The following is a 16,514-nucleotide window of genomic DNA, read 5'->3' as shown; positions in this document are numbered from 1 at the left end:
CTGCAAATGGCTGTCCACCAACCTTTACCATCCAACCTGACAGGGACTGGAGAGGATCTGCAAGGAGGAATGGCAGAGGATCCCCAAATCCAGGTGTGGAAAAAATTGTTGCATCATTCCCAAAAAGACTCATGGCTGCATTAGCTCAATTACTAAAACTGCCTTCTACCATCTGAAGAACATATCCAGGCTTGCATGTGTCAAGTTCATTCATGCTTTTTATCTCAAGTAGACTTGACTATCGTAATGGTCTTCTGACTGGAAGAGCATTAAACACCTGCAGCTCATTCAGAATGCTGCAGCTCGGGTTCACACCAGAACAAAGAGGTCAGAGCATATTACTCCAATTCTATTTACACCGGCTTCCAGTCAGTTTAAGAATAGATTTTAAAGTTCTGCTACTGGTCTATAAATCACTAAATGGTTTAGGTACTGTCTACATGAAAGAAATGCTCCTGAGATCGACAGACTCATGTCAAATAGTGGCGCACATAGTCCAAAGCAAACATGGTGAAGCAGCATTTAGCGATTATGCTCCAAGCGTGAATGTTTTTAAGTCCAGGTTAAAAAATCCTCTTTTTTCTCATGCTTTTAATAGCATTTCCACTTTTAAATTATATTTCTTGCACTGTACACTGTTTTAATTGTACTTTTTTTTCTTTGTTTAAAATGTTCATAAGCTGTTTTTTGTTCATTGTTTTTAAAATGCTTTTAATCATGTAACGCACATTGTTTACATGTGTATGATATGCGCTGTATAAATTCTTCTACTAAATACTGAGCAAAGGGTCTGAATACTTGTGACATTTCAGTTTTTCTTTATTCATAAATCTGCAAAAATATCAACAATTCGTTTTTTTCTTTCAATATAAGGTCCTGCGTGTATATTAGTGAGGGAAACAATTACCAATGATTTTAGCAAATGGCTGGAATATAACAAGGAGTGAAAAATTTAAGGGGCTCTGAATACTTTCCGTATCCACTGTATATCCACTGTAGCTGTCCCTTAGCTCAATGAACAGATGAGATGTTTTGTGCTTCATTTCATTTGCTCATTGGTATCATCAGACAGGATAGTGCTGGGTGATGTGGAAAAAATATATTATGATATGTGCCATTTTATAACATGATAACAATCTACAACAATATAGTATGTTTTCATTTATCTTATAAAATATGTGTGGAGGGTCCCTTCCGGTTGGGCAAGCAAATGACGTGATGTGGTTCCCAGAATTAGTGATTTTTTATTTTTCAGAGCCGATATCAATTATTAGTAGTCAAGGAGGCCGATATCCGATAATTGGAGCTGACATTCGTCTTTCGATGAAAAGGAAAATATTGGCATCAAAATTTGAAATGATAAAATAAAATATTTAAATGATTTTAGCAAATGGCTGTACTATAACAAAGAGTAAACATTTTAAGGGGGTCTGAATACTTTCCGTACCCACTGTAGATGTGTGAAACAACTCAGGACAGAGCACCTTTTGTCTGAAGCCACTCACTTTTCAAGTGAGCAAAAGTATTGTATCAGACATTATCAAATTAACTGAAAGTGAATAACATTTAGTATTTGGTGGCATAACCCTTACTTGCAATAAGTGCATTAAGCCTGCGACCCATTGACTTCACCAGACTGTTGCTTTCTTCATTTGAAATGCTTTTCCATGCCTTTACTGCAGCCTCTTTCAGTTCTTGTTAGTTTCCCCTCTTCAGGAGGTAAAATGTATGCTCTTTTGGGTTAAGGTTAAGTGATTGACCTTCCCCCCTGATGAAGTTCTTTGTTGTGTTGGCAGTGTGTTTTGGGTCATTGTCTTGTTGCAGGATGAAGCTTTTGCCGATTAGCTAGGATGCATTTTTCTGTAAATTGTCAGAACAGAATGGTTTTATAGACTCCATAATTCATTCTGCTGCTACCATCATGAGTTAAATCATCAATAAAGACAAGTGAGCCCGTTCCAGAAGCAGCCATGGAAGCCCAAGCCATGAGATTACTTCCACCATGCTTCACAGATGAGCTTGTGTGTTTTGGATCATAGGCAAATCCTTTATTTCTCCATATTTTGGCCTTTCCATCAATTTCGTAGAGGTTACTCTTGGTCTCATTAGTCCATAAACTTTTGTGGCTCATCTCTGAACGTCTTTGCAAAATCCAATCTGGCCTTCTGATTCTTTTTGCTGATGATTGGTTTACATCTTGTGGTATGGCCTGAATCTTTCTTCACTCGAAGTCTTCTTCGTACAGTGGATTGTGATACCTTCATCACTGCCCTGTGGAGGTTGGCATTGATGTCACTAACTGTTGTCTTTGGGTCTTTCTTCACAGCTCTCAAAATGTTTCTGACATCAGCTGCTGTTGATACCCTTGGCCGACCTGTTCAATGTCTGTTGCTCTGTCCACCAGTAGTTTCTTTTTTAGGACATTCCAAATTGTTGTATCACCTACGCCCAATGTTTGTGCACTAGCTCTGATCGATTTTCCCCCTTCTCTCAGCTTCAAAATGGTTTGCTTTTCTCCCATAGACTCCTGTCTGGTCTTCATGTTTGCTTAACAGCAAAAGCAGTTTTCACAGTTGAACCCCAAAACCAAAAACAGGAACTATCTAATGTTTAAGCAATCAATCAAAGCTTGAGCAACTAGAAACACCCATCAGTCACGTTAGAATACTTTTGCTCACTTGAAAAGTGGGTGCCTTCAAAGAAGAGGTTATGTGTCCTGAGTTGTTTAACACATCTAGATGTAAATACCATGAAATAAAAGCTGAAATTCTGAACCTTAGTCTCATATTCATCTTTTGATCTGAAACCCAAATGTCTTGAGTATACAACAAAAATAAAGGAATTGACCTTGCCGTTCCAATACTTTTAGAGGAAATTGTATTGTTCAGCCCTAAAACACATATACATGATTAGTGTTGTAGCTGAACAAGTTCAATGAACGAAAGTTCATGAACTAGTTTTGTGCGAACGTGAACTTAAGTTAATTCATTTCTGCCTGATGAACGTAATTGAGAAAGCACTCATTCTGGTGTCAAAGAACGGTTTTCGAATGAAAGTTAATTTTAATTCAAGAGTGCCAGGTTTTGTTAGGGACTTCCAGGACAAAACTGTCTGAACACACAGTATAGGAGCCTTAATATATCGGCGGATAAACGCTGTATTTGGCAACCGATTCAGTGTGTCCATGGCCGCCATTCATGGCAGGCACGTCGCAGCTGCGTAATAATGCGAGGTGCATTCAGTGTTTGACGTAAATGGGAGTGAATGTGTTTTGTAATATAGTACATAATTGTAAAATTGATGGATAGGAAAATTATTTGTATCAGAATGATTTAGTTAAACTTCTGTATGATCAAAGTGTCATGATATGGAATTTATTTTGATTTTCAATTTAGGAATATATAAAATAAAATATTTTGTTAATATATTCAGCAAGAGCTGTGAGGAATGCAGTTATCAATGTCCTCTCACCATCGTTTCTGTCATACCGTGTTGCAGGTTTTTGTTTGCACATTAAGGAAAGAAAAAAAGAAGACCATTCAAGCAACAAGTTTTTCCTCATGTTTTTGATATTGTAGGGTGAAAGCTGCTGCTGGCTACTAGTGTGGACTTTTAGGGGGAATAGCCCGTCAGTAACTAGGCTTTACACGATCAAGATTTTTGGGGCCGATCTCTGATCTGTGAGTTTAAAAAAACGATAACCGATCACCGATCCGATCACAAGATAAATAATGGGAGCTAACGTACTGTAATTTAATTACTTTGTCATTAAATTACTTCACACATACCAAAACCTTTAGCGCATGATTCCACATAACCCCGGCATGTTTACGTAAAACCGTTAGTGCTCGCACTCGCTTGCTAGGGTACATAACGTTTTGTTGCCTGCTTGCGAGCGGTATCGTATTAAAAGTAAATGAACATACCTCAAGCAATCCTTAAATGAACGTAATCACCCAAGCACCGGTGACCACCAGCACGTTTTCCCCCATTTTGTTCTTATAATACATGCGTCGCGATGTCGTCGCCATGGTAACGTGTACCCGGTGGCTTTTGAGTTGACAAGATAAAGCCCAGAGATCGTAAGACAGGATGCGGTGGTATCGGAATACAATATTTTATTGCATTAGTCTGACATAGTGCAATCGTGAAAGACCAAATTTGTCTTGTAGTCTGATCCACGCATTACGTGTTGTCTGTCTCAGACGGGTTGTCTGTGCCATACTGCCGACATGTTTTAAAAAAAAAACTTTTATTGGATGTCAGAAATTTACAGTACTATGTCAAAAGACACGTAACAAGGCTAAAAATAAACTAGCTTTTGGATTCAAATATCCTGCACACGATGGCGACGCGGAGTAAATGTCTTTTGCGGAGAATTGATCGGATCGGCGAATTATGACATTAAAGCCGATCAGCATAAAATACTAATTATCAGCCGATACCGATCAAGCCGATCAGATCGGTGTGAAGTCTATCAGTAACATATTAAAGAAAAAAAGAAAAAAGAACCATAAACTACCGGAATTTCTCTTGTATAAATGCGCACCCATGTACAGTGGGGCAAAAAAGTATTTAGTCAGCCACCAATTGTGCAAGTTCTCCCACTTAAAAAGATGAGAGGCCTGTAATTTTCATCATAGGTAGACCTCACCTATGGGACACAAAATATCCAGAAAATCACATTGTGATTTTTAAAGAATTTATGACCAAATTATGGTGGAAAATAAGTATTTGGTCACCTACAAACAAGCAAGATTTCTGGCAGACCTGTAACTTCTTCTTTAAGAGGCTCCTCTGTCCTCCACTCGTTACCTGTATTAATGGCACCTGTTTGAACTCGTTATCAGTATAAAAGACACCTGTCCACAACCTCAAACAGTCACACTCCAAACTCCACTATGGCCAAGACCAGAGCTTTCAAAGGACACCAGAAACAAAATTGAGGGAAGACTCAATCTGCAATAGGTAAGCTGCTCGGTGTGAAGAAATGAACTGTGGGAGCTTTGGAAAATGGAGGACATCCAAGACTACTGATAATCTCCCTCGATCTGGGGCTCCATGCAAGATCTTACCCCGTGAGGTCAAAATGATCACAAGAACAATGAGCAAAAATCCCTAAACCACACGGGGGGACCAAGTGAATGACCTACAGAGAGCTGGCACCAAAGTAACAAAAGCTACCATCAATAACACACTACACCACCAGGGACTCAAATCCTGCAGTACCAGACCTGTCCCCCTGCTCAAGCCAGTACTTGTCCAGGCCCGTCTGAAGTTTGCTTGAGAGCATTTGGATTATCCAGAAGAGGATTGGGATAGTGTCATATGGTCAGATGAAACCAAAATAGAACCTTTTGGTAAAAACTCAACTTGTTGTGTTTGGAGGAGAAAGAATGCTGAGTTGCATCCAAAGAATACCATACATGCTGTGAAGCATGGGGGTGGGAACATCATGCTTTGGGGCTGTTTTTCTGCAAAGGGACCAGGACGACTGATCAGTGTAAAGGAAAGAATGAATGGGGCCATGTATCGTGACATTTTGAGTAAAAACCTCCTTCCATCAGCAAAGGCATTAAAGATGAAACATGGCTTGGTCTTTCAACATGACAATGATCCAAACACACCACCCGGGCAATGAAGGAGTGGCTTCGTAAGAAGCATTTCAAGGTCCTGGAGTGGCCTAGCCATTCTCCAGAGCTCAACCCCATAGAAAATCTTCGGAGGGAGTTAAAATCTCCGTTTCCCAGCGACAGCCCCAAAACATCACTGCTCAAGAGGAGATCTGCATGGAGGAATGGACCAAAATACCAGCAACACCGTGTGAAAACCTTGTGAAGACTTACAAAAAAGACTTCTCGATTTATTTTTTTAATTTATTATTTTTTTAAAGTTATCTATTTCATTTTATTTTGTCTCTTATAGGTGAGGTATACGTATGATGAAAATTACAGGCCTCTCTCATCTTTTTAATTGGGAGAACTTGCACAATCGGTGGCTGACTAAATACTTTTTTGCCCCACTGTATAATACGCACCCCCAAAGTTCACCTCAAAATTCTGGAAAACCCTTCTACCTATGTATAATGCATTTTTACAATGCATGATTTTGCTTCTACCCATATGATCAAAACATGAAGTATTATCTGTATTTTGTTAGTTTTTTTCGAAGAATTATTCTGAATTTAAGCACTTTATTTGAACACGCAATACTTTTTTTATTTACTTATTTTGAAATTCACAGTCCTACTTTTATTTAGTAAATGAGAAAACACACAGTTGTGCTCATATCTTTTATAACCCAGGCAGAATTTGTAAGATGGGTGCAATTCTTTTAAGAAAACTAGTTTTTAAATCAGAAGACAAGGATAATAGTTTGTTGAACTATTGTTCGAGTTACTGTAAAAAGGGGTTTGGTAACAGAAAAATGCTCTAGATGGTGGCATGCATTTATAAAATGTGAAAGCTTTTCCCCCCATTTTCCCCGATACCGATGTATAATGCGCACTATTGACTTTTGACCAAAAAAATTTTGGGGGGGGGAATGCGCATTAGACACAAGAAATTATGGTAGTTAATTTTTTTAATGGTGAATTTGGTTCAAAATTCTGTATGATGAAATGAACTATTTCATTTTTGGAACGGTGAACTGAACTTTGAAGTAATTGACGTAGAAAATGAACTTTCCCAACACTGCACACGATGATGGATTGTGTTGTTTCTAGATGATGAACAACATGGGCGGTGATGATCTACCTGACCTAGATTGTGCTGGTGAAGGGGTGAGTTTTTTTACATGTAGTGATTTCTCCATATTCTCTGAACCTTTTAATTTTATGGACCGTAGATGATGAAATCCCTAAATTCCTTGCAATCAGAATCAGAATCATCTTTATTTGCCAAGTATGTCCAAAAAACACACAAGGAATTTGTCTCCGGTAGTTGGAGCTGCTCTAGTACGACAACAGACAGTCAATTGACAGAGAAAACTTTTGAGACACTTAGCAGTAAAGGGTTGCTAGTTATCTGGTAATGCCGGTACATTTTTTATTTTTTTTTTGACAATTGTGCAAAAAGATGCAGAGTCCTTTAGCACTTAGAACAGTTCGAATGACTAATATTGCAATAGTCCGGTGCCATGACCATTGTACAAAGGGCGCCGAGACTTCAAGGAGTGTATGCGGTTTAAAGTGACGAGTAGTGTGATAATCTGGGACAATGTTGGTTGTGCAAATGTTGCAGATACTCCTCAATCAGTGTGCAAATGGAGCAGATGCTACTCTGGCATGAGTGGCCAGTATTGGTCAACAACAGATATGCAAATAGTGCAGCGTGGCGAGACAACTACAGTGAGTGCACGAGTAATGTATAATTGGCCCCACATAAATGTGACAACGAGCTCAAGTCAAAAAATTGCCAGCATGTTGTAATGGAATTGTAGGTTAGGTGTTTAAGAAGTTGATCGCAAGAGGGAAGAAGCTGTTGGAATGGCTGCTAGTTCTAGTTTGCATTGATCGGTAGTGCCTACCTGAGGGAAGGAGCTGGAAAAGCTGGTGACCGGGATGCGGAGGGTCCGAGAGGATTTTGCACACTCTTGTCTTAGTTCTGGCAGTGTGCAAGTCCTCAAGGGTGGGTAGGGGGGTACCGACAATCCTTTCAGCAGTTTTGATTGTCCGTTGCAGTCAGAGTTTGTCCTTTTTTGTAGCAGCACCAAACCAGACTGTGATGGAAGAACACAGGACTGATTCGATGACCGCTGTGTAGAACTGCCTCAGCAGCTCCTGTGGCAGGCCGTGCTTTCTCAGAAGCCACAGGAAGTACATCCTCTGCTGGGCCTTTTTGAGGACGGAGTTGATGTTGGTCGCCCACTTCAGGTCCTGAGAGATTGTAATTCCCAGGAACTTGAAGGTCTCGACACAAGGCAGCTGGACAACATGAGGGGCAGCTGTGGCGAAGGATGCCTCCTGAAGTCCACGATCATCTCTACAGTCTTGAGCGTGTTCAGCTCCAGGTTGTGTCGGCCGCACCACAGCTCCAGCCGCTCCACTTCCTGTCGATATGCAGACTCGTCACCGTCCTTGATGAAGCCGATGACAGTGGTGTCATCTGCAAACTTCAGGAGTTTGACAGTTGGGTGCGCTGAGGTGCAGTCGTTCGTGTAGAGAGAGAAGAGCAGCGGAGAGAGGACACAACCTTGGGGCGCCCCAGTGCTGATGCTGCGTGTGGATGAGGTGGCCTCACCCAGGCTGACCTGCTGTGTCCTGCCCGTCAGAAAGCTGTAAATCCACTGGCAGATGGCAGGTGAGACGCTGAGCTGGAGAAGCTTGGATGAAAGGAGTTCAGGGATGATGGTGTTGAACGCTGAGCTGGAGTCCACGAGCAGGATCCTCGCGTAGGTCCCTGCACTGTCGAGGTGTTCTAGGATGAAGTGCAGTCCCATGTTGACTGCATCATCCGCAGACCTGTTCGCTCGGTAGGCAAACTGCAGGGGACCTGTGACGCTCTTGAGGTGGTCCAGCACGAGACGTTCAAAGGACTTCATGACCACAGATGTCAAGGCGACAGGCCTGTAGGCATTTAGACCCGAGATTGCAGGATTCTTGGGGACTGGAATGATGGTGGAGCGTTTGAAACAGGATGGTACTTCACACTGTTCCAGAGATCTATTGAAGATCTGAGTGAAGACTGGCGCAAACTGGTCCGCGCAGACTTTGAGGCAGGATGGGGACACATGGTGTGGGCCTGCCGCTTTGTTCATCTTTTGTTGTTTGAAGATGCGTCTCACATCCTGTTCATGGATGGTTAATGCAGAAGTCAGATGTGTGATTGTGGTCGGGGGTGCGGCCAGATGGGTGGGTGTGAAAGTGTCCTTTGTACGTTGAGGAACATTGTCCTTAAACTGTCCTTAAACTTAAACTGTTCGACTATTCTCTCACACACTTGTTCACAAAGAGGTGAACCTCACCCCATCTTTGCTTGTGAATGACTGAGCAATTCAGGGAAGCTCCTTTTATACCCAATCATGGCACCCACCTGTTCCCAATTAGCCTGTTTACCTATGGGATGTTCCAAACAGGTGTTTGATGAGCATCAACTTTCTCAGTCTTTTTTGCCATGTTGCAGCCATAAAATTCATAAAAAGTTAAGGATTATTTGCTAAAAACAATAAAGTTTAACAGTTTGAAAATTAAATGTATTTGTAGTGTATTCAATTAAATATAGGTTGAACATGATTTGCAAACCATTGTATTCTGTTTTTATTTATGTTTAACAGAACATGCCAACTTCTTTGTAATTGGGGTTGTACATAGAATATAATTGTGCCAATGCTGACTGGAGAGCATTAATTTCATGTCATTTTGCACCAAAATTCTTTATTATGAACCTGCTTGCAAAGCAAGTGCTGCCTTTACTGACAGCGCTTACGAATAAGCTCCTATTGGAAAGGAATGATGTACTGTCGAAAGGGTGACCGTGTGTGCCTTTTTCCCAGGCATCATGCTCTGGCCATCATTTTTCAACAAATGTTAACTCTGCCTTCTTTCTCGATGGGAAGAGGACGAGCAAATCTGGCAAAAAAGCCCTGGCAGAGCAGGTTGTCCAGTGACTGAAGGGTTGGCGGTTCGAATCCCGGCTCCGGCTATCAGCTGTGGAAGTGTCCTTGAGCAAGATACTGAACCCTAATTTGCCGTCAGTCAGTCACTGTAGTGCAGTTACTCACCTGCACATCTTTGATACAGTTATCTTTATTGGGTATATGATTTTAATGTGGCAGCAATGACTCATGTAAGGTCAATTGGGCTCTTATTCTTAGCAGAAAAAGAAACCTTACTACTAATAATAATAATCTCAATTCATATATTTGGTAAGTCACCAAATTGCCGGAGAATACAAAGAACTTTACCAGAAATCCACTGTTTAAAACACAAGCCATAGTCAGAGATTTATGAAATATATTCACAAATACCAAACTTAGCCCGACAAATAGATAATGCACACACTCATAACAATATCAACAGAAACAAATGCAAGAGCAAAATTTAGCTTGATTTTCTACAAATACAGTACTGTAGTACATCACCGCAATTGATTCTGGGTTCCCTTAAAGCTTTTCGCTGACTTCATTGTCAGGACTATCAGTGTGAAGAATGGTGCCAATGCTTAAAGCAGAAAATCAAGTTTTCACACCATCCCCGGATGCACTGTTGTTCATGTCTTTCAAGCAGAGCACACCGTCCGTTTAAGCATGTTCTTATGTGTGGATGGTGACCTCAAGTGGACAAGTAATTTACCTGCACCTCACTAAAGTATCACCTATAGGGATATTCGCGATACCACGGTATCTCGAAATTAAGTGCCTCAATATCATTAAGAGTATAAATGCACCTGATTGAACGCATAACCTAACCATGTGGGTACGTCACAAAAAATACACTGATTGGCTGACTTGCCCAGGTAACCAAAAGGCTGCGTTGGGTGGGATGGAGAAACAACTTGATGCCCCGAGTCCCTCCCAAGGCTATAGCGTAGCCGCTATGCCGGTCTGAGAGTCGCGTCGCAATCGATTGGGTGAGAGGCGCCTTGTTGGCCGCCCTCCGTCCCAGCAAACGGGCCGGCATCGGCTGCTAATGGACCTACACTTCGCGAAGCTGCATACCGGCTGGTGGCGGTCGTCACCAAGTAGCCCTACTAGTCTGCCCTCCGCGGGCAGCCATCACCGCTCCCCCTCAAAGAGATGATCCACCGAATTATTTTAGCATATTGTAACAGCAGCACTCTTTAGTGATATACTAGTGAGTGTTTATCTCAAATCGTGGGTGAAAGAACATCACATGGAGAGAGAGAATGATTCCGACTTCCCATTACAACATATCACTCTGCCAATACATTAAAGTAGTCCCACTAATGAAATAGGTCCACTCCATACAGATATCAATCCAAACATAAATCTGACATACTTTCCTCTCTTCAAATGAAAACATATTGCAGAGGCTGCTCAGAAAACTAAATCATTTTACAATATCACTAAGCGGTGGAAAAGTAACTTAGGATTTTTCTGCCTTTAAGAGTGTTCCTGCGTTTATGCCTTCACTTGAATTGTGGGACTCAAGCAAAGAAATCAGGCACTATCCAATTTCTAATGTTATAAATACAAAATATGACAATATAGTAAATACTGTTAAATTACTGTTAAACACTTTCTCAATGGACAATTTCTCAATGAGCAGTTTTGTTATTGTGAGCATCTATTATTGCTGCAGCAATAATACTGTTTTGGAGGTAAGAGTATGAATGTCGACATCGGAAGGACGGGGATAGAAGTGCATGGTAATATATGATTTGATGCTGTGTTTTTTCACAAAAAGCTGTGGGAAAACAGATACAAACTACTAAAACCTATTGAGAAGGACTCGACAAGAGTCTAGAAGACGAGGAGCAAGAAAAAGAGGTTTTTCGGCTCTCCTTCTTTCGCATCTTTGCCCTACCTGTACCGTGAACCTTCCTGCAATACCGTGAGCTTTCCCACGATATCGCAATAATTATCGCACCGTGAGATTAATACTGTAATAAAACAGAACCGTGAGATATAGATATCATATCCCTAATATATGAAAATGAATACATTTAAAGCGGCTGAAATAAGTATTTAACACGTCACCATTTTTCTCACGAAATAAATTTCCAAAGGTGCTATTGACATAACATTTTCACAAGATAATGGGAACAACCCAAGTAATCCATACATACAAAGAAAGTAGAGCAAATAAGAGCAGAAATTAAGTTGTGTGTAATAATGTGAAAAGACACAGGGAAAAAGTATTGAACATATGAAGAAAGGGAGCTGCAAAAAGGCATGGAAAGCCAAGACAACATTTAAAATCTATCAATAATCAAACAGCAATGCAGCCCCTTGTCATTGCAAATGAATATGGCCTACAAAAAGGTCTCATTGCCAAGGTGTGAGTCAAGACACATCTCATGATGGGTAAGAGCAAAGAGCTGTCTCAAGACAATCGCAAACTAATTGTTGCAAAACATAACGATGACATTGGTTACAGGCGCATATCTAAGCTTCTTATTGTTCCAGTGAGCACAGTTGGGGCCATAATACGTAAGTGGAAAATCATACCACCATAGGTTTGCCTCGATCAGGTTCTCCTCGCAAGATTTCTGACAGAGGAGTGCAAAGAAGAATCAGAAGAGTTGTCCAAGAGCCTAGGACCCCCTGTGGAGAGCTTCAGATAGACCTGGAATTAGCAGGTACTGTTGTCACAAAGAAAACAGTGAGTTATGCACTCCGCCGCCATGGCCTGTATGCACGCTCACCGCGCAAGACCCCATTGCTGGGAAAAGAAAGCATGCCAAAGCTCGTTTAAAGTTTGCTGAACAACATTTGGACAAGCCAGTTAAATACTCGGAGAATATAGTCTGGTCTGATGAGAGCAGAATTTAACCGTTTGGATGCTATAATGCACACCACTTTTGGAAGAGAAATGACACTTCACATCACCCTAAAAACACCATACCAACAGTGAAGTTCGGAGGTGGGAACATGATGTGGGGCTGATTTTCAGCAAAGGGTACTGGTCAACTTCACATTAGTGAAGGAAGGATGAATGGGAAAATCTACCGAGACATTCTTGACAGAAATCTACTGCCATCTAGGATGATGAAAATTAAACAAGGGTGGACATTTCAGCAGGATAATGATTCAAAACATACTGCCAAGGAAACTCTCAATTGGTTTCAAAGAAAGAAAATAAAGCTTCGAGAATGGCCCAGCCAATCACCTGACTTGAATCCAATCAAAAATCTATGGAAGGAACTGAAACTCAAGGTCCAGAAAAGAAGCCCATGGAACCTTCAAGATTTGAAGACTGCTTGTGTGGAGGAATGGGCCAAAATCACACCAGAGCAATGCATGTGACTAGTTTCTCCATACAGGAGGTGTCTTGAACCTGTCATTGCAAAGGCTTTTGTAAAAAGTATTAAATAAATACCAGTTGGCGTCTTCAATAGTTTTCCCCTGTGTCGTTTCACATTATTACACACAACTTGATTTCTGATCTTATTTGTTCTACTTTCTTAATGTATGGATGACTTGGATTGTTCCCAACAAGCTCACTCCAGTCTTCACACAGATCTTCAATAGATCTCTGGAACTGTGCGAAGTACCATCCTGTTTCAAACGCTCCACCATCATTCCAGTCCCCAAGAAACCTGTAATCTTGGGTCTAAATGACAACAGGCCTGTCGCCTTGACATCTATGGTCATGAAATCCTTTGAACGTCTCGTGCTGGACCACCTCAAGAGTGTCACAGGTCCCCTGCTGGACCCCCTGCAGTTTGCCTACCAAGTGAACAGGTCTGGGGATGATGCAGTCAACATGGGACTGCACTTCATCCTAGAACACCTCGACAGTGCAGGGACCTACGCGAGGATCCTGTTCGTGGACTTCAGCTCAGCGTTCAACACCATCATCCCTGAACTCCTTTCATCCAAGCTTCTCCAGCTCAGCGTCTCACCTGCCATCTGCCAGTGGATTTACAGCTTTCTGACGGGCAGGACACAGCAGGTCAGGCTGGGGGAAGCCACCTCATCCACACGCAGCATCAGCACTGGGGCGCCCCAAGGTTTCGTCCTCTCTCCGCTGCTCTTCTCTCTCTACACGAACGACTGCACCTCAGCGCACACAACTGTCAAACTCCTGAAGTTTGCAGATGACACCACTGTCATCGGCCTCATCAAGGACGGTGACGAGTCTGCATATCGACAGGAAGTGGAGTGGCTGGAGCTGTGGTGCGGCCGACACAACCTGGAGCTGAACACGCGCAAGACTGTAGAGATGATCGTGGACTTCAGGAGGTATCCTTCGCCACAGCTGCCGCTCACATTGTCCAGCCTTGTGTCAACCGTCGAGACCTTCAAGTTCCTGGGAATTACAGTCTCTCAGGACCTGAAGTGGGTGACCAACATCAACTCCGTCCTCAAAAAGGCCCAGAAGAGGATGTACTTCCTGCGGCTTCTGAGAAAGCACGGCCTGCCACTGGAGCTGCTTAGGCAGTTCTATACAGCGGTCATTGAATCAGTCCTGTGTTCTTCCATCACAGTTTGGTTTGGTGCTGCTACAAAAAAGGACAAACTCTGACTGCAACGGACAATCAAAACTGCTGAAAGGATTGTCGGTACCCCCCTACCCACCCTTGAGGACTTGCACGGTGCCAGAACTAAGACAAGGGCGTGCAAAATCCTCTCGGACCCTCCGCACCCCGGTCACCAGCTCTTCCAGCTCCTTCCCTCAGGTAGGCACTACCGATCAATGCAAACTAGAACTAGTAGACATTCCAACAGCTTCTTCCCTCTTGTGATCAACTTCTTAAACACCTAACCTACAATTCCATTACAAAATGCTGGCAATTTTTTGACTTGAGTTTGTTGTCACATTTCTGTGGGGCCAATAATGTATTACTCGTGCACTCACTGTAGTTGTCTCGCCATGCTGCACTATTTGCATATACTGGCCACTCATGCCAGAGTAGCATCTGCTCCATTTGCACACTGATTGAGGAGTATCTGCAACATTTGCACAACCAACATTGTCCCAGATTATCACACTACTCGTCACTTTAAACCGCATACACTCCTTGAAGTCTCGGCGCCCTTTGTACAATGGTCATGGCACCGGACTATTGCAATATTAGTCATTCGAACTGTTCTAAGTGCTAGAGGACTCTGCATCTTTTTGCACAATTGTCAAAAAAAAAAAAGTACCGGCATTACCAGATAACTAGCAACCCTTTACTGCCCAGTGACTTTTTTTTTTTGTCAATGTCTTTATGTCTCAAAAGTGTTCTCTGTTAATTGACTGTCTGTTGTCGTACTAGAGTGGCTCCAACTACCGGAGACAAATTCCTTGTGTGTTTTTTGGACATACTTGGCAAATAAAGATGATTCTGATTCTGATCAACATTGTCCCAAATTATCGCACTACTTGTCACTTTAAACCGCATACACTCCTTGAAGTCTCGGCGCCCTTTGCACAATGGTCATTGTACTGGACTATTGCGAGATTAGTCATTCGAACTGCTCTAAGTGCTGGCGGGGCTCTGCATCTTTTTGCACAATTGTCAAAAAAAATAAAAATAAATTTGTACCAGCATTACCAGATAACTACCAACCCTTTTTTGCTCAGTGACTGTTTTTCTCAATGTCTTTATGTCGCAAAAGTGTTCCCTGTCAATTAACTGTCTGTTGTCGTACTAGAGCGGCTCCAACTACCGGAGACAAATTCCTTGTGTTTTTTTTTGACATACTTGGCAAATAAAGAGGATTCTTATTCTGATTCTGAACACCTTTGGAAATATATGTAGTGAGAAAAATTCTGTTAAATACTTATTTCTGCTGCTGTATATAATAAATTAACTGGGTGCTACATCTCAGATTGTAGCAGGCTGCTACATCTCAGCTACATCTCAGGTTTATTGCTGAGTTTTCTGGAACATAACCTTTGCGAAAAACGTGGGCTTTACTGTACACCGAAATTGGGATTTGTGTTCATGGCTATTATCTCTTGCAGCACGACACTGCAGACAGCGACAATGAAAGTATGTATTGTTTTTAATCATTTCTTCAGGCATCAGTGTTTCACATTAATAGACTTTTTACCAATCTCAAGTGTTTTCCTTGGTGTTACCTATGAGTTGTAGAATACAGCTCCTATTAAAACGGCCGTTTTTGTTTGTCCCCTCCCCAAGAAATGCCTGACCTTGAATAGGAGACTGCACCTTGTGAGTTGAGTGAGTTCTAAAGCAAAGAAGACCCTGTCGGATGGAAACAACTGCAACACAGGAGGTGCTCCTATTCTCTTCTACTGCATGGACTTGTATTGTTGTGTTGCATTCTTCTCCATTCACTTACATGAGTGCACAGCGATGTTTTTTAACTTTTCAGTCAAAATGCTCCTTTTCCAAAGGATGTTTTTTTAAAGGATACATTTCTCTTTCCATATTTTGTAAATCAAATTGCACTTATTTTGTTTGATAATGAAACAATATTCTCCACATTTGTATGGCAACATCTAAGAATATTTAACAATAATAACATTAGTTAAGTTCATGTCAGCCAATGAAATAAGTTCTTGTGCAAATGACATCCTGTGTTGTGAGTGGTAAAGTTTTGGCAAACTTTGTTTCAAAATGTTGTCCTAAAAAAAAACAACAACTTCCATTTGCCTTGTAAACTGAAATAATTAGGAGTAGTGGAGGTTTAATCAAGGTGTGTGCATTTGAAACACTACGACAACGCTTTGGAGCCTTGTGTGCTTTTGTCTTCAGCGTTGTTTGTACTTAACTGCTGGATTTTTTTTTGTTCGCAATTTTATAATAAACCTTGGTCACGCTCTTTAACCTGTCTCATTGACTAAAATACCTTCTCTGCGCTTCATATCATGTCCATTGATGACAGATGTGTCACTCATTGGAGAATGTTCATGACGTGTGTGTGTGGGGGTTTAC

At 41.6% G+C, this 16,514-nt stretch overlaps 2 protein-coding genes across 3 annotated transcripts in view; one reads left to right on the top strand and one right to left on the bottom strand.

The window, feature by feature from the left end:
• Nucleotides 1–16,406, top strand: part of LOC133465088 (prostaglandin E synthase 3-like) — a 54,799-nt gene extending 38,393 nt beyond the window's left edge. For both annotated transcript variants that reach the window (XM_061747519.1, XM_061747530.1), the window contains exons 6-8: nt 6,725–6,781; nt 15,578–15,605; nt 15,756–16,406. In XM_061747519.1, coding sequence (XP_061603503.1) covers nt 6,725–6,781; nt 15,578–15,605; nt 15,756–15,775 — 105 coding nt within the window. In that variant the 3' untranslated portion in view covers nt 15,776–16,406. The remainder of the gene's footprint in view (nt 1–6,724; nt 6,782–15,577; nt 15,606–15,755) is intronic.
• Nucleotides 1–16,514, bottom strand: part of fignl2 (fidgetin like 2) — a 543,953-nt gene that overhangs the window by 153,575 nt on the left and 373,864 nt on the right. The window lies entirely within an intron of this gene.

Source organism: Phyllopteryx taeniolatus, chromosome 1, assembly GCF_024500385.1.
Source record: "Phyllopteryx taeniolatus isolate TA_2022b chromosome 1, UOR_Ptae_1.2, whole genome shotgun sequence".
In the NCBI taxonomy this organism is placed as follows: Eukaryota; Metazoa; Chordata; class Actinopteri; order Syngnathiformes; family Syngnathidae; genus Phyllopteryx; species Phyllopteryx taeniolatus.
The sequence above is the reverse complement of the archived record's forward strand: the minus strand, read 5'-3'. Positions and strand labels throughout refer to the sequence as shown.